Consider the following 19772-nt stretch of genomic DNA (forward strand, 5'->3'; position numbering starts at 1 on the left):
CATTATTAAGACTTCGGGGGGGTGTGGCTGCACATTCCTTTGGAAAACTGAAAGCAAGTTGTGGTGAATAGAAGCTGTGATTAAGACAAAGTGTAGACAGAGTTAATACAGAAATAAATGATTTTACATTTACTTAATGAAGATTCTGTGTCTTTTCATTCCATTGTTGATGAAGAAAAATCAACAGCTTTTACCCACAAGAGTCGCTTTGATTGGGGTTTGCACAATGCTGTGGTTGTGTGTGTTGTGTGAATAGACTCTTGTAGTGTGTTGTTTGTATTTAGTTCCACCAGGTTGGTGCATGTGTGTTTTTATGAGTGCAGAGTGACTGCAGGTTGCTGTGTTTGTGCATGTGTGGGTGACTGTCTGACAGTTTCCAGTGTGTTTCGTTGCAGCAGTGTATTGTGTGTGTGTGTGTGTTTGTTTGTGTGAGAGTCAGGCCTGTTTTCAGCTTTAGTGTGTTGTGGTTATGTGTGACCTGTTTCCAGTGTGTTTAGTTGTAGTAGCCTTGTGTGTGTCTGAAATAAATTCTAATACAAACCATAAGAATATAAATTTAAAAAATGTATTATTCATTCATTCATTCATTATCTGTAAGGGCTTATCCAGTTCAGGGTCGCGGTGGGTCCAGAGCCTACCTGGAATCATTGGGCGCAAGGCAGGAATACACCCTGGAGGGGGCGCCAGTCCTTCACAGGGCAACACAGACACATTCACTCATACACTCACACCTACGGACACTTTTGAGTCGCCAATCCACCTACCTGTGTTTTTGGACTGTGGGAGGAAACCAGAACACCCGGAAGAAACCCACGTGAACACGGGGAGAACACACCAACTCCTCACAGACAGTCACCCGGAGCGGGAATCGAACCCACAACCTCCAGGTCCCTGGAGTTGTGTGACTGCGACACCACCTGCTAAAAAAATGTATTATTATTTTGCAAAATAAATTTAAACTTCATTAAGTATGTGAGAACATTCATTGCTGGTCTGTAATCACTTATCAAGTTCAGGGTTGCGGTGGGTCTGGAGCCTACCTGTAAGCACTGGGCACAAGGTGGGAAAACACCCTGAAAGGGGTGCAAGTCCTTCACAGGGCGACACACATCTGTATATTTAATAAATAATCCAACTAGAAACGTGTTTTTGCACCATGGGCAGAAACTGGAGCACCTGGAGGAAACACACACAGACACAGGGAGAACATACCAAACTCATTGTGAATATGCATGGATAATAATCATTGGCGGAATTGCTGAACTGTAACCTGAGCTTCTTATTAAGATTTTCTATACCACCTTAAATGGTGCAGCTTTAAGTCTTCTAATATCAATTTCAGTAATGTTAGCTCATTAGCATATAGCAAATTTTGCAGTCATGTAGTTTAGAAACATATAATGGATACATAAATGCGATTAAAAAAATAAGCATTTACAATAAAGGGTGACAGATTTGACTTTTGAAAATCCCATACATTTTTATCAACTGAAGCTTAGACATGGAATTCCTAATATTGGAATGAGTGTACACTGAAGACACAACAAGGGGGATCTATTGTCTCTGTCAGTATTGTGTATTGATCGGATGCTTTTTGTCTTAATGACAACTGTGTGTGTGTTTTTTTTCCTCCTCCCTTAGCCTTTTTGTTTTTTTTTGCTCTTGTGAAGGAATGTGGCATTCCTGATCCAGAGAGGAAAGCAAAGGCTCAGAAGAAAACCAAAACAAAAAGACGAAACTTCCTCAGCAGGAAGAGTGAAACAAAACACTTACTTCCGCAATTGTGTCTGGAAAAAAGAGAAAGAAATAAAGGGATGACCATGGCGTCTGGAGGTTTCAGGGCCAATGCTGCAACAGATTTTTTGGAGGAGTGGAAGGCCAAGAGGGAGAAGATGAGGGCAAAGATGTTGGGTGACATTGCTGCCGCAACTGGGCAATGCCCGCCCGTTGGTCTTCAAGGAATGGCCACCAAAACGACAGAATCTGGGACCAAAATGATGGAAACAGGGACCAAAATGACAGATACTGGGACCAAAATGACAGAACCAAGCAACAACGGAAACTCTTCAGCTGTGAATTGCGTCTCATATCCAGTGGCACGCTCGTCGTCTTCTTCAGCTCTGAGGAAGCCTGAGGACGATCCAGGTTCAAGGCCAATAGACACTGCCTGCCAGGACAGCGACAAAGAGAGTCCTCCCCACATTAAAGGCAAAGAGAAAAAGAGCTCAGGACCTAGCGCCAGAAAAGGCAAAGGCCAAATAGAGAAAAGGAAACTGCGGGAAAAGAGGAGGTCCACTGGCGTCGTTAGCATACCTTCAAATGAGGTAAGGGTCAATCTGAGTCACTTTACACACTGATTAGTTTTGCATATGCTGGGATTTGTCTGAACCCGTGTGGAATTAATGCTTATAAATAAAACAGTGCAAATAAATCCAACGAGTATGACACAATGTAGGATACAAGTCCTTTATGGCACTTCAATATACTATATGCACTGTAGGGCTGCATGAGCCTCTGAGAGTCAAGTGAAGGGTTTTCGATGCTGTGCAGTTCAGCTCATCACAGCCCAACAGTGCACATAGACACGTTGAAGATGAAATCCCATATCTGAGAGAGTGTTTCAGTGACTGGTGCTGGAGGAATGGAAAAGTTTAAGATAAATAAGACAGACTCTACACTATTTAGAAGCAAGCTGCCCAGCTTAAAACACACACAAGTTGAGTGAAGAGTCTTCTGAATATTTTTGCTTGTTTTCAGCTTCCTTTTTCTCTCTTTTAACCAAAACACAGTGATAAACTCACAACGGCAGTGGACTACAGGGCTTGTGTTTTTTCCCCCACCCTAATTCAGAGGGTGACATCACCAGTCTCCACAGTGCCCCATCTCTGTGGCTCTCTCAAATTCACATGAAAGAACTCTTTGGCCTTGTATTAAATTTAGCCAGATACAGAACAGAAATTTGACACATCACACGTCTTAATTTTGACGTTTGTAAAATACAGCAGTATAAGATTTATGTGGTATTATTGATATTTTTCCGCCCAACCTCAATAACAACTGAATATTCAGATTAAGCTGCCCCACTTTCCTCTGTTTCTCTTGTGTTTCTGGAGGTGTAAGGTATACATTTCTCATGTGCTTTAAAAACAAAACTTTAGGCCTGCTTTTTTTTATATTAGTGCATACCTGGGCTGTGCCAGTGTGGATTTACACAACTCAGTTTATCACTGTTGCATAACTGAAGTGAAAAAAGGAGTAGTTGCTAAAGTAGAATCTAACTGTCAGAAAGAGATCCAGCATAAAAACCGCACATCATCACTCAAACCAACAGGCCTCCCTCATACAGTATTTGCCAGAAATATGCCCCAGAAATGTGCTGCTCCTCCACTGACTCCTTAAAACCTCTCTTAAATAATTAGTGATAGAAAAGGATGATACTCTACATACTCCAGTGTTTACATTCAGTGTTATCAGCTGGCGGAGTTTGTGTAATCTCCAGAGAAGCATGAGGAGTCCACCAGAGGAGTGATGGAGCCCATCCATTAAGTTTGGGATGAGTTTGTGGTCCAGAATGAATCACCCAGCATTAGTAGCTACCTGTCCTCAGTAATGTGTGTAGTGTGAGGACGGCCATCAGATCCTCACAGTACCTACTGTACAGCCTTGGCAAAAGAGCATAGAGTTACTGAGGCTAAAGAAAGGAAAACATTCTCAGTACAGTACAATACCATACGGTAGAAATGGCAGAGGAGCCTATGTCCTTAAACTTTAGGCCATATACCAACTCACAGTTTTGCTGAAGCGTTTAGATAAAAGTCCAGATGCGTGAGTGTCGACGATATCCAACTCACAGACGCAGTGTACAGAAAGACCAAACAAGACCCTTTGTGGCCCAAGTTAGGATTAATGTAGTGTCTAATTACTGCACAAGGTTTAGGCTACTTTCTCTCATGAGACATTGCTGCCTTTAGGACTCATTTTTCAACCTCATTTAAAAATCTCATGTGGTAACAAGCAGTTTACTTATTTTTATTTGAATGAAATAAAATCTTTAAAGGACCTATACAAAGCTCAGTTTAGCTCAGATGAACAAAATTAATATTTTAAATAAGTTCTACCTTTAAAACACTTCAAACCAACTTTTGTTTCATGTTTTATTCTTTGTCGGTTCAAAATAATAATCATAATTTATATGGTGGGTTTTTAAATGAAACAATAAAAATCAAAATTTTACTGTCCAATATCAGTGTTTTATATCAAACCTTAGCACCTTTTCTGACACCTTTTTATATATATTTTTCTTTTTAAACATTGTAAGGATAAGAAGCACTAAAGGCTTGTGTATATGGGTAACGTTTGACTTTCTAGATGTATCATGTGTTAAGGCCTGCAGTCTCTGGGGGATTTTATACCTAAGGGAACAAGGCTTTCTGTCCTTAAGCTTATGACGCAATTAATGTGTCTCTAAGGCCTGGGTTAATTTAAACCAGGGGTGTGAGGTACTTTGGGCTTTTTCTACTTGTGGTGTAAGGCTTTCAGGTTATGAAAAATCTTCTATTAGGAGCGTATGAGCACTTATGAACTGAAGGCCTACAGCCTATAGGGCCATTTGTTAATGGACCCAACATGGCTCTAAGTTTTCCAGTTCATATGACAATTTCTGATTAAATGTATGCACTACTAAGACCGAACAAGACCAAACAAGTTCTACCTATGAGGCTACAAGCATTATGTAAGCAACATATTCTAATTTAAGTTTGAGATGTGCTAAAGCCTTTAGTCTATAACTACTTGAAGGTACACGCTCTTAGATCTTCAGCCTATGGGGCTGACTCTCAGAGCTGTAGGGTCTTAAACATGTGCAGCACCTTCAGTGTGACTAATTGAAGTGTTGAGGCCTGCAGCCTTTTAGGCAGTTTCTGTTGGTTGTTTATGAAGTGCTAAGACCTTCAGCCTATTAGGTAGCCTCTGTTTTGCTTTTTGGGAAACTTGTAGCATATAATGAGGTGCTAAGACAGTCTTTCGATGTTTCAGTTTTTGTTGGATATTTTGAGGGGTTTGCTGAATATGTCCTATGGTTAAGGGTCTCTAGGGCTTTAAGCCTTTGGGGCAGCTTCTGTTGGAGTCTGCCCGGCCTCTTCCTCGCCTGAGCACATCCTGTCATTAGCCGCTCCTCTGTGGCAGACTTAAGTAGTTTGGGAACTGGGCATGGGCCAGGCCGTAATGTTAGGGTTCCAGAGGGAGATTAGTCCGAGCCAAGCAAGCACACGCATGCCCTCGTAACTTCAGGAACAAAAATGCTGTGGCTGCTGGATAACGTGTTTATGGAGCTCAATCTTTTGTGTTTTTCCATTTGCTGAGACATGACTGTTTGAACATGGAATGGACATATTTTACAGGACTGTAATTTTCATTTCCACTCAGAACAGGAACAGTAATTTTGGGCTGACCATGTGTTTGCATGGTGTTGACTTATAAATTGTATGTGGGTCTGTGTTTTGGAAATTGATTGCGACTTATATTTTGGAAAAAAAAATAGGGGCACATACTTGATTAATTGTTCTATTCATATATCGATACAGTCATCTTTTCCCCTATATACTGTATGTAACGTATACATACAGGGGTGGGTGATATGGCCCTAAAATAACATCACAATATTTCAGACTATTTTGGCGATATGACAAAATACTTTTATTAATTTCAAAAACAGACTATGGCAACAAAATCAATGATGTATTAATATGAATCATATTAAATTAAATACACATTGATAATATTAAAGGTTTCTTTTGTTTCTGACATAATATCATGGTTTATTGTACATCTCATATTTTAGAACCAAACCACCCCGACAAGCCACTCCACTTTTTTGGAGCAAATTCCTCCACCTCAGAGTTCTTCACTGTTGCTAAATGACTCTTGTAAAAAACATATGCCGTATTATCCGTAGCTGCATGACTTCATTACGTGAACAAGTCTGAATATCATTAATATCACAATATTCATTCATTCATTCATTATCTGTAACCGCTTATCCAGTTCAGGGTCGCGGTGGGTCCAGAGCCTACCTGGAATCACTGGGCACAAGGCAGGAATACACCAGTCCACCAAGGCGCCAGTCCTTCACAGGGCAACACAGACACACACACATTCACTCACACACCCAGACCTACGGACACTTTTGAGTCGCCAATCCACCTACCAACGTGTGTTTTTGGACTGTGGGAGGAAACCGGAGCACCTGGAGGAAACCCACGCAGACACAGGGAGAACACACCAACTCCTAACAGACAGTCACCCGGAGGAAACCCACATGGACACGGGGAGAACACACCAGCTCCTCACAGACAGTCACCCGGAGCGGGTATTGAACCCACAACCTCCAGGCCCCTGGAGCTGTGTGACTGCGACACTAACCTGCTGCACCACCGTGCCGCCATGTTTTAGAAATTATGACAGTATTATTGCGAATGATACGATATGGAACAGCCCTAATACATACTCATACCAATTTATTTTTAATCTTGGTTGAAAATTATATAAACAAGTGACAAAAATGGTGAAACATTTTTCTACATATTAAAAATTATTGTAGTGCTTTTTTCCCCCTAAAATGCCATGTTCAAAGTTCATTTCTACCTATTGGAATTGTTGCCAATATTTGAGATGTTTTTTAAACTTTCCAAATATAAGGAATTTATATATATATATATACATATACATTGAGAACTACAGATGTCATAGTTCTGCAGACAGTTACTGCTGTACTATTGCAAGTCATGACTAAAGTCAGAGAGCTTAGTGAGGACCTCCGGTTGTGCATTGTGGCTACTCATTAGAGGGGAAAATGCTATAACGCTGTATCCAAGTGTTCTCAAGTGCCAGTGGCCACAGTGCAAAGCTTAATCAAATTGTACACTGTAAAATTCCTACTGTGGTAGGAATCCAGAAATCACCCCTGTGCTGACAAGAACGGTAATGTGGGATCATGGGTATGAAAAAAATGTTGTGTTGTGTGTCTATGTATACACATTTATTAATCTGCCCAGCCAATCAATACACTTTGAGCAGATTGTGGGCATTGTGGTTTCTTTCAGAACACAGACCGATATAGCATCAATATAGTTTTTGATGTCTTGCGAACTTACACTTTCTGCATTAGTTTAAATTTTAATTAAACCTAGTTAAAAATTTGTTTAATTCTTATAAAAGGCAGTTATTTAAAAGTAAAATGTAAATAATGTTTATGTAAATAAAAATTGAAGAAAACTGGGGGCACAGCAACAAACAAATGCAGTACAGTTTTGTGAGGGGGAAAAAAAAAACAAAAAAACGTGTGTGTGTTCCCCTGTCAGCATTTATTCTCTACTTCGTCAGCAGAAACACTGATTCTTATCAGAGCCAGTAGCTCAGACAATTAACACAAACCCACTGTCCACTGCAGACTCAATACTGCACACTGCTTTGTTTGTAAATCTCTGCCTAACAACCATTTAATTCAATTATGACTCTTCATGCATCATTTAAAGGAACAGTACCAATGAGTATTTCTAAAAATTGTATATCAATAATCATCACCTCTTGCGTTTACATTCTTCTTTAAAGTGCAATCACATGGGATGAAGAATCCAATTGCTTTTTGTTACTGAATGAACACGTTTATGCACCATAAAGTGCACCCTCTTCATGGGGAAGCCATCTCTATATAGGTTTAAACCTATGTGTATTAGTGCAGACAAAATATAATAAAATGGGATGCTGTTCATGAGACAAAGGTTCTCAACACCAAGTGTAAGCTAGAGGAGTTTAATACGTCCCCATCTTTGGGCTCTGGAACAGAGTGACTTTGTTCTCTTGTGTTGTGGAACTCCATCCCTATGCTTTGGGATGAGTTAGAATGATGTCAAATATCTGAACACTGTCCAAATTTTATGACAGATGGTCCAGTGGACATGCTCCAGAATAACTGATTTTTTTGTGAACCATTTGTATGAGGCAGAAAGTAGTCAAATCCTCACAGCAGAGTTCCCAAATACTGTGTAAACCCTTCTTAGTATAGTAAAGACTTCTATTGCAACAAAGAGGGGAACAAGCTCCCTTCTCTGTTAATGCATTTTTGGAATGGTGTTGATATTCAGATTGTATCTGGATTCAGACGTCTGTCAGCAGGACATTATTTTTGAGTTTTCTTTTTTTAACCCACAGGCTTCACACAGTCTCAACCCTCATGCTATGATTTGTGAAATAAAAATGCTCTGTTTATTACTGTATCTTGCAGAAAGAGTGCAGCTTTCTTTTGGTTAAATACAGTTTTGAGAGCGTGGGTTCTCAAAAGATAGAAAATATGTATTTCATTCTCACTTTAAATGTCTTTTACAAAGGCAGTTTCATAAACACATACTATTTACTGACTTTTAATGTGAAACATCCACCCTGTGTTTCTAGTAGTCATTTAATTAAAACACCTACCTTTTATTTCTGGCCAGTCGTTTAGGACCACTTTGTTTTACTATTGACCATTTTATAAGACATCAACATACTGGCCACTTTATTAGAAACATAACTTAATTAAGCACTAGATTCTTAGTGTTTCTATAATACATTTTAACTTGTAGGAAAATTTAGACTTATACAATTGTAGAAAATCTTTGGTTTATGTAGGTTTTATTTGTGTTTTAAACAGTTTTATTGTTAGACATATATTCACCAGAGTATTTTCGGGTTCTTTAAGGGAGTTTCTCGTGTGAAATCTCCATTCTGCAGCAGACAGATGCACTCCAGATGAAGAACAATTTTCACGCTTTGTGTGATTGCTTTTCTACAGTAACAAGGACTTTATTCTGATGGTAATTCAGCGGTGGTTACTGAGGATGGATGTTGTTTTTGTTGTTTTTCCCCTCCATGATTTTGTGAAATTTTCATTGTGAAGCAGTACAATCAGTTTCTCTTCAGATTGTCCACCTGCCTTGTGAACAGTAGTGATCACACAGTAAATAAAGTACAGTCCTCTTGCATTTTACACAAATTTCCTTTTCCTAAATGTCTATAGGATTTACAGCCTGTGTTGGTTATGAATGCTTAATTCTGGCTGTTCTCACAGTATTTCCTGGTGCTGTTGTGCTATTTTTCCAATACCATGATTGGGGGACTTCTAGTAAAGAGAGGTGGTAGTGAAAAGGGGCCAGGAATTGAACAAAAGATCTACAAAATTGATCTCTTTGGAGACAAAGTTTGAAGTAGTGATGCAGTATGAGAGGGATGAGAGTCCCACGTGTATTAATGTAGCTATGGGATTAAGTGAGAGCACATTTTGTACCATTGGCAGCAACAAAAAAAAAAAATAAATAAAATAAAGGTTAGTGTCCCAGTCACGATTGTGAAATCTTTTTATTCACAGTTCCATCATCAAGCGCATGGAGAAATTACTTACAAAGTGTCTACAGTCTAGAATAAGAACAGAGACTGGAACCCATTCAGACTGTATGAAGACATTGAGTCAAGGATGGGAGAAGTAAAGCACATTTGCTCTAGCATGGGATGGTTGGTGAACTTCAAGCTTGAGCATGGCTTCCAAAGAAAGAATGTCAGTGCCAAGTTGCCTCTGAGTGAGCAGTAGGATATCTAAAAAGTGAAACTGGGGAAATATACATTACGTTACTCACATACTTGAGTATAAACAAAAATATTTTAATATTTACACTTGTTTAGATAGAAGAAGTTACTGCAGGCCTCTGCATCCCATGTCATATAAAGCATTGGAAGCACCTATGCTAACAGGGCTAATGATTGGAAGCTGGTACTAATTGTTCCAATAAATGCACTTAAAACGTACATAAACTTTATTTTTTAACCAAATTAAACCAAAGTTTATGTCCTGTTTTACCACATTACATCTCACTCAGTATTTGTGGTAACTGGTGGAAACTAGCTCATAATTTGGATTTCCAGGTATACAGTATATCGTTTTAGTTTATGATAAGGGCACTTTTTAAGAGTTTGGTGGTTATTGAACTCTTGCTCGTGCACTCGCTCTCTCTCTCTTTCTGGCTCATTTAATTTTCTACAGGTCTCTCATCTGTCTTTCTATCTGTGTATCTCTCTTTAATCTTGTTATTTTCTCTGTGCCTTTCTCTTCACTCCCTCTTTCTCTTCTCCTTCTCTGTTTTTCTCTCTGTTATTTTATTGTTGTTTTTAACAGGCCTCCAGACTGGTAAGCTTGTCTGTGGTCTAAATGAATGTGAAGAATGAGTAAAAGGCTGTAACTCTTTCTCCAAACAAGGTCACGTCAACACTCCAGATTCCTTTGGGATTTTATCATCAGGGCAAGGTACACAAGCATTTAGCTAATCTCTCGCTCGCGTTCTCCTCTCTCTCTCTCTCTCTCTCTCTCTCTCTCTCTCTCACCCCCAGAGAACCCAGATCTACTCCTCTACAGCCCAGTGATAGGAGAGTTTTACCCCTCTTGCCCACATGTGACATGGAGCATATTGCTCTTAACCTATTTTAAACATGGCCACCAACATGTAGGGGACCTCTGTGCTCTGTGGAGCATTAACTGGTTTATTCAAGCACAACAAAGCAATGTGATTCTTCATCCCATGTGAGCTGAAGTTAAATATCCACTTATTGCACATAAATATTGTTTGCTGCTTTGTTGTGGTCATGTTTTGTTTTTTTTCAGTAACTGAATTGATTAATTGTAAGAAGTGTTGATATTGACTCATTGTAAACAGTGTTATTGTAGTGTATTGTTGAAAAAGTAATTGAAAAAAATAATCAAATCTTAGATTTAAATTAAAACATAGTTCTTTAACAAAGGCCTTAAGTCCTGAGGCCCAGCCTCTGTCCCCAGAGATTAAAGCACCGAATGCAACACTGTTTAGAAAAGACTGCCGGCTGTTCAGAACAATAGGCTGAATTTTTTCGGACAAATTCCTTCTCCTCGGCTAAGTGTGCTGATTTAATGGGATGGATTAATGGATACTAGCACATCACGCTTCAGCTAGCAGTGTGCTAACAAGAGCCTGCGTCACTCTGGACCAGAAAAGCCACGGGAGACAACTGTTTCAAAAACTCGTGCAATTTTATCATTCAGTTTGGAGAGATGGTGATTAAAGGTGCCGTCAGTCATTTTTAAAACTCAAAAAGCTATATTTATTATGAAAGTACTTTAATTTGTACATTATTTCTCATATAGGGTAGTTTGGAGAATTAACTGGAAACTTCAGGAACTTTAAAGTAATTTACAAAGTTCGGTTTCCCTCATTAACATTGGTTTAGTGTAGAATCTTTGAATGAGTATTAAGCCTGTTCCATAATGTGAAGAAGGATCATCTGAGAAAGACTTAAGAAAACGTATTCATTCTTACTGGTCAGTTGTCATGATCAGCACTGAGGTTTGTAGCAGTAGAACTGTGTTCTCTTTACAGGATGTTTACACATTCATTTAGAAAATCGACAAAAATGTATTTTAACAAGGGACATCCAAATATAACATGATGCTTAACTGTTATATTAATCTTAAACTGTCTGACACGGCGTATGTTACCTGGCTTACTGGCAGATTGTTTTGTATCGTTTTGTTAACTGATAAATTCCTCTTTGTTTAATCCAAAGCCGGTTCTTAGATGTCTATAGGTGTTTTTCCTCTCAGATATATGCTCTATTAATAGATGTGTTTGTGTGTGTGTGTTCGCGTGCGTGCGCGCGCTCTTAAACATGTCGTTGTGTTTATATGTGAAATATTTTTGTGCTGTGTCAGTGAGAGAATGACGCACAGCTGAATATTGTCTCTTTATTCCAAATCACACCGCAGCCGCCTAAACAGTACACAATTCATACACTGCCAAATGGGGTCATTGGGGTCAAACAAATACATTTACACTATCAGTGAATTGTTCTTTACATTATTAATTTATAAAGAAAATGTGTATTTTTTTTTCTTTTTTAAATCTCTCTCTCTCTCTCTCTAAAAAAAAAAACTGTGGAATTCCTGAGATCAGAATCTTACATAACACAGGCATTCCAAACTAACAAGCTTTCCACTGATACTGCAGACGTTTATTGATTACACACGTGTGCGAACACATTACAGCAGATCCAGAGAGCAATGGGTCAAATGAATTTAATAAAGTTCCATGTTTATTCAATAAAATAACATTGAAAGGACAAACCTTTCTAGTTTTAGTGTATATACACTTCCTGTTCAAAAAGTTCACCCACTACATTATTCTGCACTAATTTAATCAGATCCACGGTGCACTTTTCGGTTCTACAGACTTCGGTTGTTAGCCATTTTTCGCCCTGTTCTTTAGTGGTCAAGGCCACCACAGCACAGATATTTTTTGGGAGATGGATCATGCCCAGCGCTGCAGTGTTGTGGTGGTGTGTTAGTGTGTGTTTTGCTGGTACGAGTGGACCAGACACAGCAGTGCTACTAAAGATTCTGTCCACTAACTGGCTGCTTAAGTTAACACTGTTGGTCCACTTTCTAAAGGTTAAGTCAGAGACAGTAGCTCAACTGTTGCTGCACCGTTTGTGTTGGTCATCCTTAGTGGACGCAAGAGGTTGCTGGTTGGATATTTATTTTTGTTGGTGGATGATTTTCTCTCTGGCAGTGACAGTGAGGTGTTTGAAAGCTTCAACAGCACTGCTGTGTCTGATCCATGTTTGTTTTAGAATATGCAAATGTTTGTAGATCATCAGATTTATCCAGGATTGTTTAACCCGTTTCTGTGTTGTGTTTTTTTTTTTTTTAAAATTAAGTTTTCAAATCCAGCTGTTTGTTACTAAATAAATGTCTTTTGTTTGTATGAAGTGTCTAAAGCTTGACGTCACTTGTTTTAACACAGTTGTGCTCTGTAAGCATTTTGAGTCATTGAAAGCACTACCCAGATGTTATTTATAATATCTGTGGGTCGTGATTCACCAAACCATTTCCTAAAAACCATTCATTCAGAGATTAGACATTTTAACACTAGATTCACTTTAATAATTAATCACTTTTTCTTTTATTACAGTAAGTTCTGATCAAGTGAGGTGTTTCCAGCGGCACTCATTTATTGCTTTTCTGTTTGTTATTACGTCTGAACAGTTATGGCATTTTGATCGTCAGTCCGTTGTCATGGATACGAAGCAGACTTTAACCCCGGAGCTGAAGGTGGTGTAATATTAAAACAAACACCAAAATAAACCTCTTCTGTGTGAGCTGCTGGGTCATCACAATGAACTGACCTTCAGGAAAGCAGTCAGTCATTTTCACCATGAGCAGGAAGCATACAATAAAATGTTGTATGATTATGTATTATTGTAGACTTTTTCTCGCATGAGATTAAGAATTAAGTTGCTTTGTTGTCCTTGAATTGTCCAGTCTGTGCACCACAGTGTGTGTCCCCCACATGAGCTGTGGCCATGTTTAAGGTGTGTTTAGTACAGAATCTCTGATACTACCAGACACTGGGTGTTAGTATAATGGCTGTTTTCATAATGTGAAGAAGAATCATCAGATATAAATCTAACGCCCCTAGATTAGATTGATCTAGCTGTTAGCCACTGTTAATAATATGTATGTGACTTTTTGCTATTGTTTGTTTATTCTTTTAAAGTAAAAACTGTTAAACATAAAAACCAGAATACTGAGCAGATTTTATAGAACACTACAGTAGCTTGACTAGCACTTTTGTGATGCTCTGGAGCAGCTGCCAAAGCTGGAGTGGTGATTGTGCACTTTCTATGTAATGTAAATGTTTTTGTGGCTGAATGCAATCCAACGTTCACAAAAATGTAAAGACCTCCCAGGAGAGAAGAGCCAGTTACTGCAGTAAAGAGAAACAAACTCCTGATAAACTCTTTGGTGAAAATAGAGCTGTGATTATTGCCAAAATTTATACCACTATATATTTCTACATTTTGGTTGATTATAATTCTGATAAAAATATGAACAGTATATAATCCACTGAAAAACTTCCAAGAACAAGAAACATGATATCACCCTCAAGCATAAACCTATTGGCTTCGTCAGTATTAATGGATATAAAATACATTTTAAATTGACTGTGCTGAACTGATGAGTGCCCTTTAATGACTGTCATTCAGTGACCGATGTTGAAAATACTGTATACTGAAAGATTAAAAATGTGTTTAAAAATCATATCTTTGTATTGCGATACCTATTGAATTGTCCAGCCTTAGGTTATAACATTAAGTGGCATCTTGTGTTGAGATTGTAGATTACAACCAACTGAATACCCTTTTTCCAAGCTAATGCTTAAACAAGGTTTACTCTGGGGCCACCAGGTTTTGATTTATCCTTTCGAAGCTACTGGGAAGTCTGACAGGACAATACAGGGGGTCCTCGACTTACGACGTTGATCCGTTCCTACGTCGCGTCGTAAACCGATTTTTGGTGTAAGTCCGAACATACGTACATACAAGCCTGTCTCATCCACGTTGAACACTTGTTCAGCACAGTAACCCTCCTCCCTAATTATCCCGAGCCATGTAACTGTGTATTCTTCTACCGCGCAACACCAAACACGACGTTCGCGTTACGATGTTTACGACGCAAAACCACTTAAGTCAAAACAAGGCTTTATACAGTAAATGGGAGATGTGTCCTAACCACGAAACATCGAAACTCGGGACTGACGTAACCCGAGGACCTCCTGTATTGCAGCCTCTATAGGAAAAGAACCTGCTTCGTATGTAGATATGAATTAAAATTTAATTTTATAATATTTCATTTCTGCGAATATCTCCCTAAACCTTACACATTGCACCTTTTAATGCCACTCACTTCAGAAGAATTGTTGGATGAAAATAGTTTTTCAATGATCTGATTTGCTTTGCATGAACATTGCTCAGTGAACTCCTGATTTAAAAGATGAAAGAAATCTGATGGCTTTTTTTGCGGTGGTGTGTGTTTGAGGTGAATGTTGATCTCTGTGGGGTTCAATGGAAAGTGTTTGCGGATGCAGTGGCAGATTGAATCAGAAGATTATAGTTACATAATATAACATTATGAGAGAGAGAGAGAGGGAGAGAGAGAGAGAAAGTCATTGAGTCGGCCCTTTGAAGCTAGAATCAGATTCAGTTTTCACTCTTGATGTCTGTGTGTGTTAGGGCCCAACTGATTTATTGTTGGACTGATAAAATCAGCTGATATTAAGATTTTATTCATTTTTCCTTACCAGCATAAATGTTTAAAATAATTTCCTTTCAGGGAATTGGTAAAAATACATAACAAATAAATCTAATCTCAAATGTGTTAGTATTTCAGTATTTACAGTTTTTATTCTTTACACGAGACTCGTTTCTAAAACACCCCTCTGATATTCATTGACTTTGAGACCTGGGCTCAGGAATGATCAGTCTCTTCCTCTGATAAACACCCATAGCTTCTTCTATATTTGATTTCTCATGTGTCTGTTTCCTTGGAAGTGAACTGAGTGAAAGCAGAGCTTGATTTTCTCCTCTCTCTCAGAGATGAAAGTTTGAAATGCTATTTCTTTTGAAGGAAGATTTGGTGCATTACCAGGCTGTGTGCTTCTCACTTTCTCTATCTGTTTTTTCCTTATGCAAGTGGATTATCATTCATCTATCTGCTCAGAAATATCTCCTGAAGTTAAGTGCATTTAGTTTTTGGCCTTGTTATGCGAACATACCCACTGTATTTCCTGCTGATTGAGTTTAGTCTGACTTGTCCACCTTAAATATGCCTTAACACAATCTTCACATCCGTCCATTTATCCGGCCTCTAGAGTTACACACACCCATCTAATCATACACACTCTGGTCTAACCACACACTCTGAACACACTGGCATTTCCACCTGTTTTGCATTAACCCTCGCCTGTCTTCCTCTGTGTTTCAGTACTTGGTGAACTGAATACAGGAGCCATTGACCAGCATCAAATTAATGTTAAAATCTTAATAATAACTGTGTATCATTGTTGAGCTCTTTGTTAGAAAAAGGAATGTTCATTCAAATTCCTTTTGTGAAAGAGAACTCACCTTTCTCCACCTTTCACTGTGTGATTGTTTACTGATCAGATCGAAGATAGGAGGATCTGATGTCATTTTGGAAACATTTACCTGACACAAATATCCTATTTCCACATTCCTGCAAAGAACAAGTTCCCACCCTTTAGTAGGAATGAAGGTATTATTAAACAATTTGAAAAAAGGATTAAAATAATTATATAAAAATAGAACAACATGGTGTTCGATTTATAAGGAAAGTCCCTGTCTTTTATTAAAAAACAGCCAATCAGCTTGCTGGAAATGGCACTTATGCACATGCAAATGCCCATTAAATATTTTATTTTTATTTTTTTGATCCAGTTTTCTCCCAAATATAGTCATCGCCAATTTCACTTGTTAGCTAGGATCCCCCCGATCACACCATATGCCGCCCAGCAGGGAGGATGAGCCGAGCACATGCTTCCTCCCAGACCTGTAAAGTCAGACACTACTTCTGTTCAAAGAGGTTCAGAGCTTTTAGTTTTGTGTTTATAGGTCTATTTCCAGTCGGAGACAGGAGGCTAGTCTAATATGAATGGAGCTGATATAAATATATTGGATTTTGTTACAGATTTATGATGGTTGTCCAGATTGACGGATTGGTTTTGGGTCAGATCAGTGCACTGTGTTTGTGGAGACTGACAGGTGGATAAACCAGCAGAGCTTCTGGTTTTTTTTTAGTGAACGTATGAGGAAATAGTAACAGAGTTAAAACTATTTTTACTGTGATGGAATTCTAATGTTAAAAAAACAAACAAAAAAAAAACCCAAAATGCTTTTTACGTGTACGTTTACACCTCGGGCCTTTATGAAAAAAATGATGAGATGTTGGAACATTGTGGTCAAGGTTCGGCCACAAAACGTATCCCAAAGATGCTGAATAGAGGTCCCTCTCGTTTACAGTCTCTCAGATGAACGTCTTATATATTTACTTTCACTCCAGTATATTCGTGATCTTCTTTTTTACTCTATACATATTAAATTCTTACCCGCTTTGTGATAGCAGAACTGACTTTGGAGAGCATTAGTCTTCTTATTTTATACCAACTTCATTTATAAAGTGGTCCACACTTTGGCTTTTGTGGTGATGCCGAATGCTGTAATGCAACTTACACAGCACTTCTACTGAGGGGTTGTGTTTCTAAGAGGGTACTTTTATTGTAGTCAGTGTTTTACCACATTAACAATGTTTTTACGTGAGGATGGGTTCAGGAATCTCAGGTTTGGTGTCACAAGAAATCTGAATTTAGAAATGCAGATATAATCACTGCTCAAATGTTAAATGTGTTGCCTGTACTATTTCCCCTTCTGACTTGACCACCTGTTTGAACTGATTGTAAGTCCCTCTGTCTCTTGTATGTCTCTTATGAGACAAATGGGATGGTTTTTCTGCATGCTCTTGCATTCCTTCACCTCCATTCATCCTTCTCTTCCTTTTACTTTTCAGAATGCATGAATTATTCCCATTTAAATTTCCCTTCACTTAAATACTTTTTATTACAATACAGAATAGTATAGGGCGGCATGGTGGCGCAGCAGGTAGTGTCGCAGTCACACAGCTCCAGGGGTTTGGAGGTTGTGGATTCGATTCCCGCTCCGGGTGACTGTCTGTGAGGAGCTGGTGTGTTCTCTCTGTGTCCGCGTGGGTTTCCTCTGGGTGCTCCGGTTTCTTCCCACAGTCCAAAAACACGTTGGGAGGTGGATTGGCGACTCAAAAGTTTCCGTAGGTGTGAGTGTGTGTGTTGCCCTGTGAAGGACAGGCGCCCCCTCCAGGGTGTATTCCTGCCTTGCGCCCAATGATTCCAGGTAGGCTCTGGACCCACCGTGACCCTGAACTGGATATGGGTTACAGATAATGAATGGATAGAATACTATAGTGTTGAAATTCCCAAAGGTGTGCACATATTCAAGAGAGAGGTTTGTTTATTTTTAATTAAAATAAATAGAAATAGACACCCCACCCCCTCCACCAAATAATTCTACAGTGTATTTGTTGGTGGTTCCTTCAAGAAAGTAACACACAGTGATTAAAAACAGGTGTTTTATTCATTTTTTTTTTTATAATTTGAAGGAGAAAAATGGGGATATGAGGTTACAGATACAGTGAACAAAGCTGAATGGTGTTGAGTTTGTTGTATTGGAAGAGATTCATTTAAGAGACAGATTTAAAGCCGAAGGCCCTGGCCATTTCCTGTAGAGATCAGAGCAATAGGAGAATAAAGTTTATATTAATGGACAGAGACACACTATTTGGATTTTTGTGTTTACATTAACCATCTCTGTTCAGTGTCTCAGCTCAGAGAACAGATAACTGCTCCAGATCATAACTGTTACAGAACACAAATACACTCACCATGGCCCTGACGTTTAATTCATTTTAAAATGGCTTTTATTAAGTTTGATGGGGAAAATTAATACATTTTTGTTGAATCATGATTTTCTTTAAGTAGATTCTAAATCAGTTTACAAAATGTCCAAATTTCTCCCAAAGCATATCCCTTCTTTCTCTCTATTTCTGTGCTTTCTCCCCTTGGTCTGCACAATGTCTCCATGTCTGTTTCTCTCTCTCTCTCTCTCTCTCTCTCTCTCTCTCTCTCTCTCTCTCTAGTAATTACAGTATTCATTGCTGTAAGTCTTGCGTGTTTCTGCAAGTTCTTTTCTCTTTGACTGAGATATGAACTGTTCCTAAATGTAGGCATTGTGAATGAACTAAATATCCAAAAGTTTTTAGACAGCAAATAATGTTTGAGTTTGCTATAAAGTTCACCCTCTGTATGATTGTATTTGAAAAGCATGGCTTGAAATGGGACGATCGGCGACAGCAGCTCATGAGCCTAAGGTCACCACGCTTAAAGCCGAGCGTGGGCTAGAGGGATGCTATGTGACGTAATGGAGTTTTTGGAGTTTGAGTTGGAGTATGGTTTTTGATCCAGTGTCTGTCAAAGTGCTGATGTTGGACGACCTCAATACTGTTGATACGACTGCCATCAGATCCTCACAGCAACATGAATGAGTCATTTTCCATAAACTTTTGGGCCACAAAATATATCATGTTGTCTAACACAGGCTGTGGAATTGAGTATGCATAACAGGTGCGTGTGTGTGTGTGTGTGTTTGGGTGTGCCTCTCTTTAACCTATTGTGGTAAAGCAACTGTGGAATATATTAATCACTTCCTTCTCTCTCTTTCTCTCTCTCTCTCTCTCTCTCTGCTCTTCTTCTTAGTCTTTTGTATGCTTTCTCTCTCTGTTTATTCTTCACCTTCTTCCCTTCTTTTAATTTTACATTAAAGGCGCTGTACACAACTATAATCCAATAAATATTTGTAAAATAAAGAGAATATCTTCTCACTATTCGCTACCTCTTTGGTCTGTTTGTGTGCTGGAGAAATGTCCGGTATTTGTACAAAACAAAAAGCAGCTCAGACACATCATTAAAACACTGCTCTAGGCAATACACAACAGGGGCCTTCCTGCTCATGCATATGATGATGGAAAGGCCTTGGCATCTAGTGGTGTTTGGACAGTGTATAGTCCTCCAGCAGTGAAGGGCATGAAAAGGAATGGGGATGTTGCTCTAGTGCTATTCCATGGAGACAGCCGTGACCTTAAGCTTAGAGGTGCACGCTTGAGACCGGAGGGTCACTGGTTCAATAGCTAGGACCTGTAGGAAACAGTCGAAGTGCCCTTGAGCAGGGCACCTGTGTGTGTTAAAAGCAAATTTGAGCCTAGCAATGCCTTGCATGGTTTG

General features: G+C 38.9%; 1 protein-coding gene across 2 annotated transcripts in view; it reads left to right on the top strand.

The window, feature by feature from the left end:
- pawr (PRKC, apoptosis, WT1, regulator) overlaps nt 1–19772 on the top strand; it is a 59258-nt gene that overhangs the window by 3492 nt on the left and 35994 nt on the right. Inside the window, exon 2 of one of the 2 annotated variants that reach the window (XM_066669432.1) lies at nt 1642–2324. In XM_066669432.1, coding sequence (XP_066525529.1) covers nt 1815–2324 — 510 coding nt within the window. In that variant the 5' untranslated portion in view covers nt 1642–1814. The remainder of the gene's footprint in view (nt 1–1641; nt 2325–19772) is intronic. The other variant, XM_066669434.1, reaches the window with a different exon arrangement.

Source organism: Hoplias malabaricus, chromosome 4 (genome assembly GCF_029633855.1).
Source record: "Hoplias malabaricus isolate fHopMal1 chromosome 4, fHopMal1.hap1, whole genome shotgun sequence".
In the NCBI taxonomy this organism is placed as follows: Eukaryota; Metazoa; Chordata; class Actinopteri; order Characiformes; family Erythrinidae; genus Hoplias; species Hoplias malabaricus.